The sequence below is a fragment of the Microtus pennsylvanicus genome, chromosome 1 (assembly GCF_037038515.1).
Source record: "Microtus pennsylvanicus isolate mMicPen1 chromosome 1, mMicPen1.hap1, whole genome shotgun sequence".
In the NCBI taxonomy this organism is placed as follows: domain Eukaryota; kingdom Metazoa; phylum Chordata; class Mammalia; order Rodentia; family Cricetidae; genus Microtus; species Microtus pennsylvanicus.
Window position 1 is genome coordinate 194,440,112 of NC_134579.1, and position 19,137 is coordinate 194,459,248.

A 19,137-nucleotide genomic window follows, 5' to 3' on the forward strand; every position below is an offset into this window, starting at 1 on the left:
TCTAACAGAAGAACTTCTCATGGTAGGAGCCTAGGGACTTAGTATCTCCATCTTTGCCTTGACCCTCTAGCACTGACACTCTCTAGACACATTTCCTCTTTAGGTAATTAGGGCAGAGCTACTTCAATCCCAGAGGCTAGGAATCTAAAATTTCCCATCTCCAGATCCCAGTCCAAGAAGGCAACCCACACCAGGGAAAGAAAGACTGGTTTTCTTCTCTAGCCGAGGACTGGGCTGAAAGAACCGTATTCAGCACAAGACACCCCAAGACCAAGTTCTCAGCACAAAGGTGATTCATTTGCCCCAGAAGGACAAAGAGCAGGGGAATAAGAGACACAGATGGAGACAGAGGATGAGGGAGAAGGAAAGAGGAGAATAAGGGAGAGGGGAATATTGTTGGGGAAGGACAAAGGACTATCTTTGGATAGAGAGGCCCATAGGTAAATGACAGTTTATAAAGGTGAAAGGGGAGACACCGTGTTAGGATGAGGTGTTCAATTTTTATTGGGCATGTTAATTAGGGCAGCCAAAAGGGGCCTTTGATTGCTGGACTTCAATATTTTGATATTTGGACCTTGGTAGTCAGCTTCAGGAGGAAGAAGTGATCAAGTAAGGGAGTAGACCTTGGTGGCTAGCTTTAGGAATGTAATCTGATGGTTTTTTAGCAAGGCAGAGGGAATGGAGGAGAAGGTCACGGACTGTCAGAGGCATCTTTGCCACGGTCTGGCTGCCTGAAGCCCCTTCATGACCCTCTCTCAAACCTCAATTCTTTCTCCCAGGGATGAAGTGAAGAGTCAGACAACATGATTGATTAGCCTTTCTGAATCTCAGATTCATTTCTAAAACGAGGATTATGCCAGCTATCTCAAAGGACTGTAGCCGTACCTGAAGGCGGCTAGAGGCACACTGAGCCCAAGACGGGGGATGCAAGCAAGGCTAAGGGACCCGGAAGGGGCGTGGCTTCCGCCTCACAGAGGGCTCCGCACCGATTACATCACTTCCGTAAACAAAGGGCGCTGCGGAGGCGCGGGTCCCAAGCTGGTGACCGGGACTCTTGCTGCAGCTGTATCAGAGGCATTGGACGCTCTCCGACCTTTTCCAGTTGAGGGAAAGGACATAGCCTCTTCCTACGGTATGTAATGGGATGAGGCGACTCCCGCAACCTGCTCCTTCGGGCCCTTCAGCACCCGCTCCGGTCACTGCTGGGGATTGATTGGTCATCACTGCGGTGGGTTGCGGAAGGGAAATGAAGGCAGACCAGAAGCAAGGCCTAACATACAACCGTGAGCAGCAGTTCGCCCTCTCTAGAACGGTCTCTGGTTCTTGTTTAGGATTTAAGGTTGGGGACAGATGTTATCCTCCAGAACTGAGTAAATCTCAAGCTTGCTCCCTAGGAGACCATTGGTTTATTTGCGATGCTTTACGTGTTAACTATTTTTTTTCTTCTGTCACTAAATGTGTATTAGCACGTTTAGGATTAAAGATTAGTGTGTTTATATGTATCATGAATTATACAGAGCCTCACCTCTTGGAGACCCGCTTTCTCATCTTTAAATTTCTGTTTAATCTGTATTACATGCTAAACAATTAGCAACCAAGTCAAGTGGATTCACTATTGGTATCTGAAATTAGAGACTGGATGTTGGGCTCTTTCCCAAGAAAGCCATCTATTAGATAGCAAAACAAAAATCCAACATTGTCTTTTTAATTCCCAAGACGGTTTCTGACTTTTAAAACAGTCGCGGCAGGATTGAATTCAACACTTTTAAATGTTAAATTTAATGGCCGTGTATGAATGTTTTGCCTGCTTGGAAGTCTATGCACCGTTTGCATACAGTGCCCCTGGAGGCCAGAAGAGGGCATTGGATAGCTTGGAACTGAAGTTACAGATTGTTGAAAGCCACGTTGTTGGTCCTGGAAATCGAATGAATCCTTTGGAAGAACAGCCAGTGGCTCCTAATTGCTGGCTGTCTTTCAAGCCCGACGGTATTTCTTTTTTAAGACCTGACATTCATAATGCAATTAACAATTTGAAGGAATGAATAGGTATGCTTGTGACAGCTTTGTAATTCATTAATAATAGAATTAGGAAAACTCAAATCTAAACAGTGACAAATGCCCATCATCCCAGCACTTGGGAACAGAGGGGGCACGTCATCACAAGCTGGAGGCTAGCATGACTTACATAGTAATTTCTCAACCAACCAGAAACATAGAGCCAAACTTTTTCTCAAAAAGAAAAGGTGAGGTGGTGCACACTTTTGATGCCTTTAATCCCGTCACTCAGGTCACAGAGGCAGGTGGATCTCTGGGAGTTCCAGGCCAGAGCAAGGTCTGCAAAAACTCTACAGTGGCGCATAGTTTACCCATCTAGTGTACATGACATAAGCCTTAAAGTTGCAGTTTAGACTTCCGATGCCCTGATAGGCCTCTGTTTGAGTCTGCTTTGGAAGGGAGATTGAAAGGCCAGCTAAAGCTTCCATGAGGCTGCGGGTTTGCATGGGTGATTGGCTTATATTGGCCACCTTATGTAATGGTGACTTCTTGAGATTAAGCGCTTTGTCTTATTCGTTATCGCTTCCCCAGGACTGACAAGAGTGCCTGGCTTGTGGAGGAGATGCTTAGATGTGTGATGAGAGAAAATGCTAAAAAACGATTATTAGACAGTTTTCATAAAGATCTTTATGTGCACTAGCAAAATAGATTAGACATAAGGGGATTCCTTGTTCTAACTTAATGACTTGAGATTCTTGCTCCTTTGGCCTGTGGAATGTGCCTTTGTCTCTCTCTTTACATATTGTAGCTTATAGCTGTAATCACAATAGTTCCCTACTTAGGTCTTATGAAGCTGCTGTTGATGCAACAAAGAACTTGAAGCAATGGAAGAGCGGAAAGCAAAGAGGAAGAGTCCCAAGTCTTTCAGTGCCCACTCTACTCAGGTTGTCAATGCCAAAAAAAATGCCATCCCAGCTAGTAAGAGCACAGGCTTTTCAAATCCCACGGCACAGTCAACGTCTCAGCGGCCAAAGTTAAAGAGGTGAGTTCTTGTCTTTGACATTTCACAGTAATGTGCTAATAAGTAGTTATCTTCTCTGTCCAGCCTCTTTTCCTTTTGTGGTTTGATTTTTCCCAGTACTGCAGATTAAATCCGGGTCCTCGCACAGCCAATGTTCTACCTCTGAGCTACAGTCTCACCCCAGGCTTTGACTCTAAAAGCAATGACTATGAGAGTTTCATGTGAATAAATATTCAGAAGGGGGTTGTTGGCTCTGAAGAGCTCGATCAGTTGCTAAAACTCTGGTCCTACAAACTGGAAGGCTTGAGTTTCATCCCTAGAACCCACATAAAAATACCTGGAATGGTAGCTCATTCCTGTCATCCCATCCTAGGGAACACAAGAGGAGTCCTGGGGCTTGCTGACCAAACAGTCTACTTTACTTGCTGACTTCAAAGAAAGTGCCCCTGGAGATGAGAACTAAGAGTACCCTCTGACCTCCACGTGCCTGCACACACACACACAGGCGCAACCACACGACCCTGCACACCCTCATGCACGGATGTACATATGCATAAAGGAAACAAATATTAGTAAAGAGAGCTTTGTAGTGTATGCCTCTTTTCTTCTGTTACCTGATGAAGTTACCTAGTAGATAAAAACTTGCAAATTTAAAAGAATGAGAAAAATACATTTGCTCATCAGAAACCATAAAATCTATAGTGGATTTTTCTCTACTTTTAAAGAGAGTAGGGGGATTGTGGGATCTTTTTAAGCTGCACATTCTGGATCAGCAGGAGTGGGTCTTCACGTGATAATCTCACAGGTGAGGTCATGGACAGCACTTGTGGTATTTCTTGTCAACTTGATACCTGCCAGAGTCAGCTGGGTCTTCAGCTGAAGAAGTGCCTCCATCAGATTGGCCTGTAGGCAATTCTGTAGGACATTTTCTTGATTATTTATTGATATGGGATGGCCTGGCCCTCTGTGGGTAGTGCCACCCTTGAGAAGGTGCTTCTGAGTTGTTATAAGGAAGCAGGCTGAGCAAGCCAGTCAACAGAATCCCTCTGTGGGCTCTGCTTCAGTTTCTCTCCAGGTTGCTTTCTCTCATGGTCTTCATGACAGTAAAAGGAAGCAGAGGTAAGGATCTGAGTGATGTCATTTAATACCATATGAAATACTGGTATAAAAACACAGGCCTTGGGGCTGGGGACCGCTCAGATAAAGAGCTCGGTACACACGCATGAGGATCTGAGTTGGATCCCTAGTGTCCTTGTGAAAAATCAAGGTGTGGCAGTGCACATCTGGACTTCAGCACTGCATTGCACACCGCCTGTCTGCGCTCTGTGCGCTACCATGCAGTTCGCGAGCTTCAGGCAAGGGGCTGGAGGTTGAAACACACAAACGCACACAGACAGAGAGACAGAGACATGGACCTCTAGTCACTGGTAAGAAGCTCTCTATCCAATAGCCCCACCAACACAGTCAGGAGGGCCAACAGGTGAAAACCTTATCCTCTGATCCTCAAGGCAAGGCAACCCGTGCTCGTGAAGCAGAGCTGGTAAACAACTTTGACACAGCTTTCAGTAACTCAAATCAGAAGGAAAGTGAAGATCTCTAGCAGGGAAGAGCAGCTGGAGGCCAGGACTCCAAATGGTCCCAACACGGCACCATCATTGTGGACGTAGGAATCCTTGGGGCTTGTTGTTAATGCAGTCTAGCCAATGTGGCAAGCTCCAGGTTTGATGAGTGAGTCTGTCTCGAAAAATAAGGTGGAAAGCAACAAAGGAAGATGTGTCTACCTGACGTCAACCTCTGGCCACCCCACATTCATGCATGTAAACGGAGAGTGTGCTTCTGTTTCCCGGCCACCAGACCCGAATAATCACACAAAAACTGTATTAATTACAACACTGCCTGATGGCTCAGGCATATTTCTAACTAACTCTTACATCTTAGCCCATTCTATTATTTTTTATCACGAGGCTCATAGTTTGTTACCTTACATCTTCTTGGACAGCTAAATGGCATCTCCCTGACTCCGCCTTCTTTCCTCCTTTATCTCTGCTTGGATTTCCTGCCTTGCTATATTCTGCCCTGCCAAAGGCCAAAGCAGCTTCTTTATTAACCAATGGTAATAAAACATTCACAGCATACAGAGGTTAATCCCATATCACATGCACACACATGTACATGCATGCACTGCATAACACACACACACACACACAATATGCAAACCTTTCCTCGTGAAGAACTGACAGACTATGAGTTCTAAATTTATTTTCTCCTATTGGTTTTTTGGTTTTTGGTTTTGAGAAGTACTTCGCTTCTTGCCTTGGCTGGCCTGGAACTCACTGTGTAGACTAGGCTGGCCTTGAACAAGTAGGACTCTCTCTTCTCCCCTTCCTCCAGAATGCTCAGATTAAAGCTGTACACCACCACTCCAGGTTCCAAGTTTTTAAAATTCTCATTTTATTCATGAGTGTTTTGTCTTTAAGTCTGTTTGTGCATGCATGGTACTTGTGGATGTCAGAAGAGAAAGTGTTGGATTCTCTGTAACTGGAGTTAGACAGTTGTGAGCTGCCATTGGAGGCTGTAAATTGAACCAGGGTCCTCTGGAAGAGCAGCTAGTGCTCTTAATCACTGAGCCATCTCTCCAGCTTGAATTCTAAATTTCTTAAGAGTTGTTAGTTTCTTTACCCAACCGCATCCATGGGCTTACACTCCCAGAACGTCACACAAAGATGTATGTGCACATACACACGCCCTATTTATCTTATCTTTGTAAGTATAGTTGTGGGGATGAAGTCTTCATTCATTATTATGTCAAAATCAAGTACTGAGTCTCTGTAAGTGGAGGACTGAATCTAGAACCTACAGTACTAGTTAAAGCAAATGCCAACCCCTTTGGCTTTTTAACCCTTACTTGGGCGTCGCCTTTAAAAGCCTGGCTGGCTCTGTGCCTTGTGAACTCCTGTTTCTCCTGTTTTTATATAGGAGTGTGCATGGCGCCATCTCCGTGGTGTCTGAGAGCCTGGTGTATGCAGATGCATGTGATAAGAATTAATCAAAGGTTCCCAGGTGCCTTTCTGGGGAAATCGCAGCTAGACTGAGGCTTGAAGGGATTGTGAGCAGTGGCCTGGCAAAAATGGTGGGAAGTGAAGGATCTGAATGTAGGACCAGGACTCAGATAAGAAGCCGGCCAGTGTGCTTCTAGGAGGCTGGTATGGTTAGGGACTGACTGGTTGTTTTATTTGAAACTGCGTCTCACTAGAGGGCCCTCATTGTCCTTGGACTCAAGCTGGTTATCCCCCTGCCTCTGCCTCCTTCCTCTGCCTGCATTGGGATTAAAGCTTTGAACAGTCACACCCAAGGAAAGTAGGGTTTCTTAAGAGTATTGGATTAAGGCCAGCCTTTGCTCTTGAAGGTTTAAATTATACAACCTGGCATTATTTCGAAATGAACTTGTCTGGGGGCTGGAGAGATGGCTCAGTGGTTAAGAGCATTGCCTGTTCTTCCAGAGGTCCTGAGTTCAATTCCCGGCAACCACATGGTGGCTCACAGCCATCTGTAATGAGGTCTGGTGCCCTCTTCCAGCCTGCACACAGACAGAATATTGTATACATAATAAATAAATAAATATTAAAAAAAAAAAGAAATGAACTTGTCTGCTTCATGGGGGAGGGAAAGGGGACTAATGACCATACACAGGACCAGGTGGTCCATCTGGGAAGGTGTGGGGAGCTGTTAGGTCAAGATACAAGATGGTGGCAGTGGCTAAGGAGAGCAATAGCGATGTTATATTACATTACTCAGCCAGACTTTGAAACTACATGAGGGGCCGCACGGAAGGTGGCAGAATTCAGGATGCTACCAGGTGCTCGAGTTTGGGTTTTAAATGTTTCTTTCCTAAGTCCAAGCACTCTCGGTATGCTGTCTTCAGAGCAGGAACCCAGAACTACTCACCCAGCTATAAAAAGTTCAAGAATACCAGTTAGAAAGTAGAGTGTGTAGCCAGGCAATGGTGGTGGCCTTTAATCCCAGCATTTGGGAGGCAGAAGGAGGTGGATCTCAGTGAGTTTGAGACTACCCTGGTCTACAAAACAAGTTCCAAGACAGCCAGGACTGTTACACAGAGAAACCCTGTCTTGGAAAACAAAAAACAAAGTAGAATGTGTGGTGTGTTTTACTGAGAAATGAGATATACAAATTAGGACCCTGAAAAGATTTACCAATTTTCTTTTCAATACCTTTTCAGTCTAACAAATTAGCATACTGCATAAACGTAGCAACCAAACTTTCTACATTTCTCAGTGGGTACACTTTATATAGTTGGGATTTTCACCACCTGTTTTCATTTGCTGTTGGCTCGAGGTTTCAGACTTTACCTAGTATTGACTCTTTTCTGATTTCCTGTTTTTAAGAAATGTACATTTATGTAACTGAGAAGCGAAACAGGCGTTTAATCTAGAACAGTCTGGAATATCTAACCGAGATCAATTGCGTCTTCTCTGCAGAGTGGTGAAAGAAAAGAACAAGCCTGCAGGAGGAGAAGGGAAGGGGGCTCAGTCCACCCCCATCCAGCACTCCTTCCTCACAGATGTCTCCGATGTCCAGGAGATGGAGCGCGGGCTCCTCAGTCTGCTAAATGATTTCCACTCGGGGAAGCTGCAGGCGTTTGGTAAGACAACAGTGCGCTCTCCAAGCTTTTTCTTGAGGATGTTTGCATCCCGTTTTCTACAGTGTCTCATTCTTCCTTTTGTTTAGTATGTTCTTGTGCGTGTGCGTGTGTGTGTGTGTGTGTGCGCGCGCGCATGTGCGCTCATGTGTGAAAGCAAAATGACCCTTGGGGTGTCATTCTTCAGCACCATCCACCTACCTTTGTTTGAGGGGCTCTCAAAGTATCTTTTTCTTTTATTAAAAAGCAAAGGAACACTGGATGTGGTGACTCATGCCTGTAATCCCAATATCTAGAAGGTAGAGGCAGGAGGATGAGAGGTCCAAGGTCATCCTCAACTTCGTAGAGAGTTTGAAGCCATTGTGGGCTACTGAGACTGTGAGCATGCCCAGAGAGGGCTTAGGATGTGGCTTTGTTGGTAGACTGCCTAGTGTTTACAGATACGTGGTTTGACACCCGCACTACAGAAAGCCAGGCAGGGTAGTGCCCATCTCTAACCCTACCTCTCGGGAAATAGAGGCAGGAGAGCTAGACAGTTCAGAGACACCCTCAGCTACGCAGTGACTTTGGAGGCAACTTGTGCCACTTGAGACCTGTCTCAGAAACAAATAAACAACACACACTCAGTGTTGGGGGGGAGGGAAAGAAGGGAACCACAAAATACAGAGACACAAAATTTAAGAATTTTAGATTTTATTGTCATGGAATATAATTTGCTCCCTAAAATTATTGGGGGAATTTTTAAAGGGGAGTTTTCAGGGCCAGAGAGTTGTCTTAGTGGGTAAGAGATGACTTAGTGGGTAAGACAGTTAGTCGTCCAGCCGTCAGGACCTGAGTTTGTACCCTAGCACCTGTGTTAAAAGCTGGACATGGGCACAGGTAGACCTGGAACCCAGAGATACGGGAAGCAGATTTCCGGAGCTTACTGCTGTCAGCCTTGGTCCAGGTTCTCAGAAAGACCTGGTCTTAAGGGAATAAGGCAGAGTGATGGACAGGACAGCTGACATCCTCGTCTCTGGCTTCTGCACGCCGGCATGCACAGGTGCACTCCTGCATACTACGTAACACCACACTTACACTTAGGTACACACACAAGGGAAGAAGAGCGGAAATGTTAAAGTACGATGCTGTTATGGAATAACCGTCCTGAAGTGCTTGTTTAAATTAGATTCTTCATCCCTATGTATGGTCTTGTATGCCCCTTCTTTAGGAAGCAACCTAATTTATTTCTGAAAAATAAAACCATATCATATAATTTATCTATTTAAAATTATACGGGAAGTCTTTATTAGTTAAACCAATTTAGACTTAGTGTGGTCAATTTCCTTTTGATTTTTTAAAGTGTCTCGCTCTGTACAAAGCCTGACTATCCTGGAGTTCATGATCTTCTGTTTCAGCTTCCATGCACTGGGAATTTTTCCCCTTTTGAGGCAGGGGCTTGAATAGCTCCGGCTGGCTTTAAACTCACTGTGTAGCTGAGGATGATCTTGAACTTGTGATTTTCCTGTTGCTACGCATCTCCAACTGCTAGGATTATAGTCACGTGTTTATACAGACTGGGAATTGAATGTGATCTTTGTGACTGTTAGACAAGCATTCTGCCAACTGAGTTAACATTCTTATCCTATTTTTTTTCTTTATTGAGGCAGGAACTCATGTATTATAGGCTAGCCTTGAATTCATTATATAGCATAGGCTACTCATGAATTCTTGGTCCTCCTCCTGTCTCCAGGTTCCAAGGGCTGAAATAGAGGAGTGGTTCATTCACCACACCCAGCCCTAATTTTATTTGTAATAGAAGTTTCCTGCAGTAGATATTATCTTTAATTTTTTTGCCAGTCAAGTGAAATTTTTTTAATGGCCATCAAATTTGAATTTCTATGTCTACTTGTCTACTAGTTAGATTGCTCTTTTCAAGAACTTTACATAGTTTTTAGTTTGGTAATTTCTTTCTTTCTTTCTTTCTTTCTTTTTTTTTTTTTTTTTTTTTTTTTTGGTTTTTCGAGACAGGGTTTCTCTGTAGCTTTGGAGCCTGTCCAGGAACTAGCTCTTGTAGACCAGGCTAGGATTAAAGGTGTGCGCCACCACTGCCCAGCTAGTTTGGTAATTTCTTACTTTGTCATTGTCAGGAGCCCTTTGTATGTCTTACACATAAACAATACACTTTTTAAACTTATTTTTCCAAATATATTTATGTCTACAGATGTTGGGTATCTTCTTTGGTCCTGTCAAGTGCTGGAGTTTTATGTACTCAGATCTCTCTTGTGGTTTCTGGGTCTTTAGTCCTTGGTAATGCTTATACTGGACAAGGACTCAGGCCCGTAATCTCAGTACTGGAGCGGCTGAGGCAGGAGAATCATGACTTTAAGGCCAGGCTGGATTACATAGGAGCCCCTGACTCTAAATAAATAAGCATTATTTACTTCACAGACATGTTCCCCCATCTCATGCTTCACTGTACCCCAACAACATGGTATCCCAGAATGTTTTCACTTCTTCCTCTCACTTCTTCCTCTCTTCCCCAATCACTTGTTCTCAGTGACAATCTCTGGACCTCTTTTACTTTGCTTCCTCCCTTAAGGTCAGGTGACTTTGTGTTTGATTGAAGTCCTTCCTTCCCTGTGTTGTCACCCAGCCCTGTGGCTGTAAGTGTTGCCATGAAAACTCCGTTGCTAGTCAGTTTCTTTCTTACGGGACCATTAGCTTTATTTTACAGCTTCATGTCTAAGAGCCCACCACCACCTCTCTATCAGTAACTGTGGGCATTTATCTGGATAAATGTGAGCACTGGGTCTTTTCTCATGGATCCCTCCAGGGAATCACTAAGCCTTTCTTAGCTACTGATTCATCTTTGGTCCTTTAGAGCAAAGTCCTTTGTCCTTTTTCTCTTGTGAGGCTTCTGTTGTCTCTTGGCAGGCCACTTCCTCTCCATTTTCTTCTTTAGGTCTACATCTCTATATTCATTCATTTTCTCTCTGCCTCTCTACCACTCTCCTTCCCCGTCTTCCTCTTGTCACAGGAATACAGCTTCAGGAGATGCAATGCCTCACTTTAACTGAAATTACAGTATACGTTTGCAATATATTTAGGGGGAAAAAGTAGTTTTGTTTTTGTTTGTTTTCCATTGGAGTACCAAAAGGTTGCCGAGGCTGCACTTAGACCAGGTGAAGATATAGACTATGTCATGTGTATATACATTAGTTGTTCTGGGCAGGTAAAGACACCATGCTGGACTTAAGAAGTCATGAGATCCATGCCTTAGTGAAGCTGTCTTGCATATGATTGAAAATATTATCCTGTGTAATGTATAATCATTATGCTTTAAATACTTGCATTTATATTTCCTAAAGGAAGAATATATAACTGGTAAAAAAATAATTTATGGTTGAAATTCTCAGAGAATTCCTCATTTTACTCAGAGTACTACAAAATGTTGGCTTTTCAGTTCACCTGGCAGTTGTCAAAACGGACATAATTATGGTTATTGCTTCTATATACAGTGTTACAGTGGAAGAAAAAGAACACATCTTCCCTACTTAAGGAATGATTTTACTTTAAAAAAAACTTTATGCATAATTTTATTTTAGGGCCCAGGATTATTTCTTAGTCATTGCTGGTCATTGTTTTCCTGACCAATAATTTTACTTGCTCCCAACAGACAAGAGGCCAAAACAGGAAGATTGTGAGTTTGAGCCAGCTTAGCCACCCTGTCTCAAAAAAATAAAGGATTTGTGATTATACCCAGAAAACAGTTATTAGCAAGGCAATTTACAGAGAAGCTGGATTTCTTTTGCGCACCTGGAGTTTAAAAGCTGTTCCTTGAGGGTTATAGGCTTTAACACTAATCTTTGTTAATGTTCTGGAATGTTCCTCAGGAAATGAATGTTCCATAGAACAGATGGAACATGTCCGGGGAATGCAGGAGAAATTAGCTCGCTTGAATTTGGAGCTCTACGGGGAGTTAGAGGAACTTCCTGAGGATAAGCGGAAAGCAGCCAGTGACGCCAACTTGGACAGGCTTCTATCGGACGTGAGTAGAGCACTCTCTGTTTAAAAACATCTTCTTACAACAGTACACACATAACACAACTCACATTTTAGCTATCAGAATTTTAACTGTATATGCTCATATATTCTATATATGTGAGATCATATATAGAAAGTGTTTTGCAGTCATTACCTCCGTCTAATTCTAGAACATTTTCTTTACCCCCCCTAAAGAGGCCTGTCGTTTAGTTTGTCCTCCCAATGCCCTAGCAACTGCTCACGTATTTTCTATCTTGATGAACTGGCCTCTGTGGCACCTCATACAGATGGCATTATGCAGTGTGTGCCCTCATGGGGTGGGGGTTCTCTTAGTGTGGTGTCCTCAGAATTCATCTCTTGTTATACTTGACTCTCTTTAAAGAAATACAATCTAAGAAATGCTTGAACTTAGATTTGTGGAAGCATGTATTATCATAATCCTGGCAAACTTCTAAAGGAAAATGCTTGCTTCTGTACATTTTTACATACGTATTATTATATTACATTATGTAAGGCCTATATTATACAGAGACCTTGTTCATATGCGGATCATAAGTCCATCAAAGATACCAGTCAGAAGCCCTTTGCCTGCTCGGATGGTTGCTTATTTGTAAATACAGAGCCGTCCTGGTCCCTCCAGCAATTCAGCACATTGCCACATCTGTCTGCCCTACCATAACTAGAACTTTATTTTCTCCCAGTTTTGGGAGCTGGAAATTGGAGATCACAGTGTCGCCTAAGGCTTCAGTTCTCCTCTGTGGGTCTTCTCCTGTGCACATGGGTCTAGATCTCCTTTCTTTGTTAAAGTCATATTGGATTAGGGCCCCCTCCATTGACTTCATTTTGACTGATTACTGCTTTAAAGGTTCTGTCCCCACATGCCCACATATTCTGACATGTTGTGACCCACATGAATTGGGGATGGAGTGGGGCACAACTCAGCCCACAACATCTTGTAAATTTGCCTCTTTAAAACCTTTTTTAGGGAGCTGAAAAGCTGACTCAGCGACTAAAAGTACTCGCTGCTCTTGCAGAGGACCCAGATTCTGTTCCCAGCACCCACATGGCGGGCCTCAACCGTCTCTAGCTCCAGTTCCGGGGATCTGAAGCCCTCTTCTGGCCTCTGAGGGCACCAGGCACACAAGTGGTGCACATGCTAACATGTGGGAAAAACACTCACACCCGTTAAATAAAAATAAATAAATCTTTAAAACCTTCTTTAGGCAGCTAGGAAGATGGCGCAGTCAGCAAAGATCTTGCTACACCAGCGTGAGGGCCTGAGTTCTTGCCAAATCTGTGAGCTCCAGGTTTGGTGAGAGATACTCTCTGATAAAAGTAAGGTGGGGGACAATTGAGGAAGACAGGAAACATTGACCTTTGGCTTCTGTATGTGCAGATTGCACACACAGGAACTTAGGAATCCACAAAACCTTTTTAGAAGGAAGGAAAATAAATAACTGACTTCAACGTAGCTTATCTTCATTTTCAGCAGTGGTAAGAGTTTGTTTCTGCTGCTTTTCTTTTCTTTTTTTGAATTAGTTTGAGGCAATTGTCCAAACAGGGTTTCTGTGTAGCTCTGGCTGTCTTGGAACTCATTCTGTAGACCAGGTGGCCTCAAACTCAGAGATCCATTTCCTCTGCCTCCCAAGTGCTGGGATTAAAGGCATACTTTTGAAAGGTTTAAACCTAGAAGATTAACAGTGCCTGTTTGCAATCCCAGCACTTGGGAAGTGGATGCAGGAGGAACAGGAGTTCAAGTTCAAAGTCAGCCTCTCAAAAACAAAGACAAATCCCTTCAAGCCTATATTTTAAAGGCCAGATCTGCCATATAATATTTAGTGTCACAAGTATTTCAGTTCATATATTCTTTATTTCTATTAAATATAAGCTTGGTTTGTGTACTTTTAGTGCACCTAGGAAAATACTACATTTTGGCAAAAGGAATACGAACTTTGAAACCAGGAGGCCTAGTGCAGGGCTTGCACCGGTGTTGCTCTTGGTGACGGTGAAGTCTCGTTAGCCTACCTGCCTACCTTCCTTTATTTTTAAACTGTTTTGAGGTGCTGGAGATGAAGCCTAGGGTGTCATGGGTGCAAGTCAAGCACTCCACCACTAAGCTACAGCCTCAGACCGCATTTCTATACTTTATATTTCTCCTTCTAAAATTAAAGATACTGTAGTCTGGATGCCTGTATCTTTCTAGAACTCATACTTTTAAGTCCTCACCCTGGTGCAACAAGAGACAGGTCTTTGTAAGGTCATTAGGTCTGGAGTGAGATTAGTATCCGAGGAAAAGAGGCAGAAAAGGGATGCTCCACTGCTTCCGTTTTGTGAAGACATTGTGCAAGGCCACACTCGGGCTTCGTTGGCTTCTTAATTGCGTGTGGCTGGTCTCTATAGCCATCAGAAATGAGTTTCTTTTTTTTCTACAAAATGCCAATTTAATGATTTTTTAATAGACGTCCAAACAGACTAAGGGGTGATAAATTCTACTTTATAGTAAGAATTGAAATATTTGTAAGTATTTTTATAAATAATAAAGGTTTCAAAGATTATGATTACAGAAATGGCAATTTAAAAAAAAAAAAAACTTCTTTAAAAGCTAGGCAAGGGGTCAGCAAGATGTCTGAGGAGGGAAAAGTGCTCGCAGTGTGAGCCGGGTGAAATCCGTACCTGAGTTCACTTCCTAGAACTCATGTAAGAGCCGAGGGTGAGAAGCAGCTCCATTCACATGTGTGCTGCCTTCACACGCAAACAACATAGCACACACAATAGTGATACGATTTCTCTTAGGAGAACAAGTGGTTACATCTGTGATCTTAGCATTCTGGAGTTCAAGACCAGCCTGAACATATATGGAGACTTACTTTTTTTTTCTTTCTGTTTTTTGTTTGTTTGTTTTTGATTTTTCAAAACAGTTTTCTCTGTGTAGCCCTGGCTCTCCTGGAACTTGCCCTATAGACTAGGCTGGCCTCAAATTCAGAGATCCACCTGCCTATGCTGAGATTAAAGACGTATGCTACCACTGCCTAGTGAGACTCTCTTTCAAAAAGAAATACAAACACAGTAGTGATTACTGCCATTATACATGATTCTAGGAATGCTTCCAAAGCTCTAGTCTTTAGCATTTGCTTCTGTTCTTGCTTCAGGGTCTTTAATCTAAGCTGCAGCTACTTGATAGTTATTTTGTGCAAAGGAATTCCCAGCCTAGAAAGCCTTTTGAGAACTTTTTAAATAGTTTCTTTTTTCAGTTAACACCAACATGAAGATATTTTAAAACATGGTTTACAGTGACTTATTAATATTTATCTTGTAAAAATTAATATTCAATTTGTTTCTTTGTGTTGCAGTTAGAAGAATTGAATTCTTCTATGTATCCTTTGCTTACTACGAACAGTGTAAAGTTCATAATCTATAGTTCTGGGTAAATAATTTCTGTCATATCTTGACTTTATTTACTAGGGCTAAGTCTCTTCTCTTTTAGTTTCCAAATCAGATTGTTTCATGGTTGTGCATGCTGAAATTCCGTGTCTGGTTGGTTTTTTGTTTTATATTGTTTACTTACTTTTTCAAAACAAATTTAATTATTACTTTTCAAGTCATGAAAATTGCATATTGGACTATAAGAGTTATTTTGACTCTTAGATTCTGAAACTAACCTGGCAGATATCCAAAGATATATTTAATATGATTACTTAAGGTGCATAAAATTGAAATTTAGGTGCCACTAAAGCACAGTATTCAAGGACTTCTTCCACAGCTTGTAAATTGGCATCTCCGTGCCAAAGCTAGTGCAGTCTAGAATTAACGTGAAGGAGAACACCAAGTCACAGGTAGGTTATTTTGATTTTGATATTCCAGTCTGAAACAATGACTGAAGGAAGTTTTCTATTTTTTCATGTATTTGTCAACGTGATTGCTAATACACAAGAATAACAGGAAACAATCCTGCCTTCATCCTGCCTTTATGTGAGAAGGACACTCTCTCTTTGAACACAGTAATGACACAAGATAGGACTTCTGAAATGTTCACACTCAGTAATGTGACAGTCCACGTGTTCTTTAACATCTGCAGCGGCCTGTTCAGTGCCAGTGCAGTTACGTATTGTGTAGTGGTATGAATGATGAAATTTGTAAACTACATAGCACATGCGGGGGTGGAGCAGCAAGTGCGAATGCTGCTGTATTTTACGCTGTTACTGACTGCTCAGCCCTGTGGCAACAGCAGTTAAGTCTGTGTTTTGCTTTGAGCTTGGACGTGATTATGAGTCCCACTTGCCTTTCCTGCCGAGTGTCAGCTCTTACCACGTCTGCTCCTAGCCTTCCTTCTTCATTCTCCACACTACACTGCAGGCGCTTAGAAACCAATTCTTCAGTGTTCTGATTTTATGTTCTGACTTGAGCTTCAAATTAAACATGGAAGCCACTAACTCTATGGCTGCTGAGCATATGACATGTTTAGCAGGTCAGAATTAAAATACGTTGACTGTAATAAGGACAGTAAATTTCATCCGTAAGAAAGTCAAACATGAAACATTTCAATTAGGTATTTTATTTTGGTTGAGACAAGATCTCCCTTAGATACCCTAGGCTGGCTTCCATGTAAGCTTCCCCTGCCTGTGTCTTTCAAGTGCTGGAGTTACAGGAGCTCATGTCCACCAGGCCTGATTGGAACTTTTAAAAAATTATTTCTGGATAGAGCCAGCATGTGCTCGTTACACAGCCTGTGACCTGAGTTTTATCACCCTGACTCTGGAAGATTAAGGGAGAGAACGGACTCCATAAAGCTGTCCACATGCCCAGTGGCATGGATACCTACCCACAGTAAATTAAAATGTTTTAAATGTAAATATATCTGAGTAGATAACATTTAAATTAGTGTCACCTATTTTTCCTTTTAACTCAGTGATAGGAACTTTTAAAACTCTGTACTTCAGACATTGCCATTAATTTCCTTAAAACATCACTTTTTTCTCTTTGATTCTTGTTTTGCTTTTCAACCAGGATCACATTCTACACCTCAGGCTGGCCCGGCACTCACTGTGTGGCGCAGGCTGGCCCGGCACTCACTGTGTGGCGCAGGCTGGCCTTGAACTTGCAGGAGTCCTTTGCCTCACTGCCTGTAGCTCTGGTTTTATACACAGACTTTTGCCAATGCTTTTTTATTTTTATTTTTTTACCATCATGTTTTTTTTATAAACTTTTTCCAGGTGCTTACAACATATATATCATGTTAGAGTTCTTGTTCCTACTAAGCTTTGTTCTCTGGCTTGGAGCACATCCTCTTCACTCTTGCCATGAATCCTTTGCTCAGCTTGCACTCTGATCCAGACACACTCTGGCCTTCTTTCCCCTCCTCTCTGTCAGACAGGGGACACTCACGCTGACCACTCCCATCAAGTATTTGGTTTGCACCTGTAAGCTAGCATTCTGCCTTACTTTACTGTCTGATGATTGTTCCATATGTTAAGTCTCAACCCCCCCACACTACACAAGAGTACTTGGGACGGCCATGCCTTCGTCTGTGTGCCAGTGAGCACTGCTGATCGCAGCTGTCCTCAGTGTGCTCAGATCACTGTTGGAATTGGACCTGGAAAGGCGGGCGACAGCAAACAGTTTAGGACGATGAGGAAATGAACAGTAGCCATGAAAGGGGACAAGGACTCGTGCAGAAATCTGTTTTCACTCACTGTTTTCTTGAAGGATGAGTAAGATTACATAAAGATTCCAGAGTTGTGATAAATTATTTCATGTTTGATTTTATAAGGAGCTTGTTTCCCCAGACGTGGAAATGGCATCTTTGAGAGATTGTCTTGATCCCGTTCTTCTTCATATGTTCTGCTTTCACTGGTTTCTTGTCATGAGAATGACTCTTGCTGTATTAAAATTACAGTACAGACACGATGCTACTGTGCTCCTGTAACTGCAGCGCTGGAGGTTGAGGCAGGAGGATTTGGACTTTGAGGCTGCGTTAACTCCTAAATAAATGTTTTTAAGCTTCAAATTATACACATAGCATTATTCTCTACATTGATTGAACTATGGTCCAAACATGTTGGCAACATGCCAGCTTTCCCTTTAAGCCTCCACTGCCCTCCCTCTCTTTTTCCCTCCCTCCTCTCCCCATCCCATGCTTCTGTTTCCCAGTTACTGAGTGTAAACTCCTGAAATGTACAAGAAATACTCTCAAATGAAAATCTTCTTAACTGATGGATTCAGACAGAAGCTGCATTTGGCAGACGCACAGGATGTCCCCAATCAGTCCACCGGCTAAGGCAGTGTGCAGCCTGCTCAGGGGGTTTGCAGAGAAGCAGCCGTCGCTGCTTTCGCCGAGTCCAGTAGCAGAATCATCCGCACAACACAATTCAAGTGATGGAGTGCAAGTGCAGCTATTGTGCTCACGCCGCTTCTAGTCCATGTGCTCGCTGTCATTCACCGCTGGGGGGCGTGGCCCGGCTGCAGGGCCCTTGAGGAGTGGGATGCTGGGCTGTGTTGCTGTGCTTTCTTCTGTTGCCTTAAGGGTTATACTTGAAATGCATTGTGCTAAACATTCGGTCGGGCTGAAGGAATTGTCCTTCCTGCGGTCACCACACTGACCCAGCTCTGGTCACACGGTGGTGGCGCACAGGCCTCCTGCGGCAGCCCAGCTTCAGTTTACGTCAGACAATCAGTACACACGCAGATGTGTTCCCCAATGGCCAGTGACAAATGTTTAATAAGTATTTGTGAGATTCGCTATTTTTAATAAAGTGATTGTTTTAAATGATTGTCTCTGTTGTCTGTTTGGAAGACCCGGTGGTCCTCCTTCAGTCTGGAAACAAGGGTTCAGTCCTCGAAAGGAAACTGTGTATATAATATGAGGATTTTGTGCCATCTCTGCAAATCCTGTGCCTTTGCGCGTTTAAATACTGTTTAATGAAAGTGCGTGATTGTAAAGCTAGAGCCTGATCTGGATGCCCTTTCTTCCCCTTAGCTTTCTAGCGTGTGTGTACTCGGGCCGAGTTCCCCTTAGCTTTCTAGCGTGTGTGTACTTGGGCTGAGTTCCCCTTAGCTTTCTAGCGTGTGTGTACTCGGGCCGAGTTTCCCTTAGCTTTCTAGCGTGTGTGTATTGGGCCGAGTTCCCCTTAGCTTTCTAGCATGTGTGTATTGGGCCGAGTTCCCCTTAGCTTTCTAGCGTGTGTGTATTGGGCCGAGTTCCCCTTAGCTTTCTAGCGTGTGTGTACTCGGGCTGAGTTCCCCTTAGCTTTCTAGCGTGTGTGTACTCGGGCTGAGTTCAACTTTGATTTTCAGTGTAGCCTGTGAGGATTACCAGCTGCTGGTGGTTGTGTGAGGATGATAGAAATGCATGAGGCTGATGCCAGGAAAGCTCTGGATACAGCCTCACTACCTTCCCTCACTTCATTGTTTCAGTGATGAGGGTCACGCCCCAGACTCAGGA

The 19,137-nt window shown here is 43.2% G+C and overlaps 1 protein-coding gene across 4 annotated transcripts; it reads left to right on the forward strand.

Annotated features, from left to right (window-relative positions):
• The first annotated feature begins 965 nt into the window (after positions 1-965).
• Ccdc28a (coiled-coil domain containing 28A) lies at positions 966-18,466 on the forward strand. Of its 4 annotated transcripts, none has more exons than XM_075948299.1 (6): positions 966-1,132; positions 2,838-3,037; positions 7,513-7,676; positions 11,549-11,703; positions 15,050-15,072; positions 17,919-18,466. In XM_075948299.1, the coding sequence occupies exons 2-6, from the start codon at positions 2,880-2,882 to the stop codon at positions 17,971-17,973; spliced, it is 555 nt and encodes a 184-aa protein (XP_075804414.1). In that variant the 5' UTR covers positions 966-1,132; positions 2,838-2,879; the 3' UTR covers positions 17,974-18,466. The 4 variants fall into 4 exon arrangements, 3 of the variants coding, with proteins under 3 accessions (XP_075804414.1, XP_075804425.1, XP_075804407.1); XR_012907747.1 differs by having other exon boundaries at positions 988-1,132; positions 12,685-15,072; XM_075948310.1 differs by having other exon boundaries at positions 997-1,132; positions 2,826-3,037.
• Positions 18,467-19,137: the final 671 nt, after the last annotated feature.

What these genes read in the sequence shown, in the direction of transcription:
- Ccdc28a (XM_075948292.1), top strand. Translation starts at nt 2,880, where the DNA reads ATGGAAGAGCGGAAAGCAAAGAGGAAGAGTCCCAAGTCTTTCAGTGCC. An exon ending in GGGGAAGCTGCAGGCGTTTG is followed by an intron (nt 7,677 to 11,548) that starts GTAAGACAACAG and finishes AATGTTCCTCAG; the next exon opens with GAAATGAATGTTCCATAGAA. An exon ending in TGGACAGGCTTCTATCGGAC is followed by an intron (nt 11,704 to 12,684) that starts GTGAGTAGAGCA and finishes AACCTTTTTTAG; the next exon opens with GGAGCTGAAAAGCTGACTCA.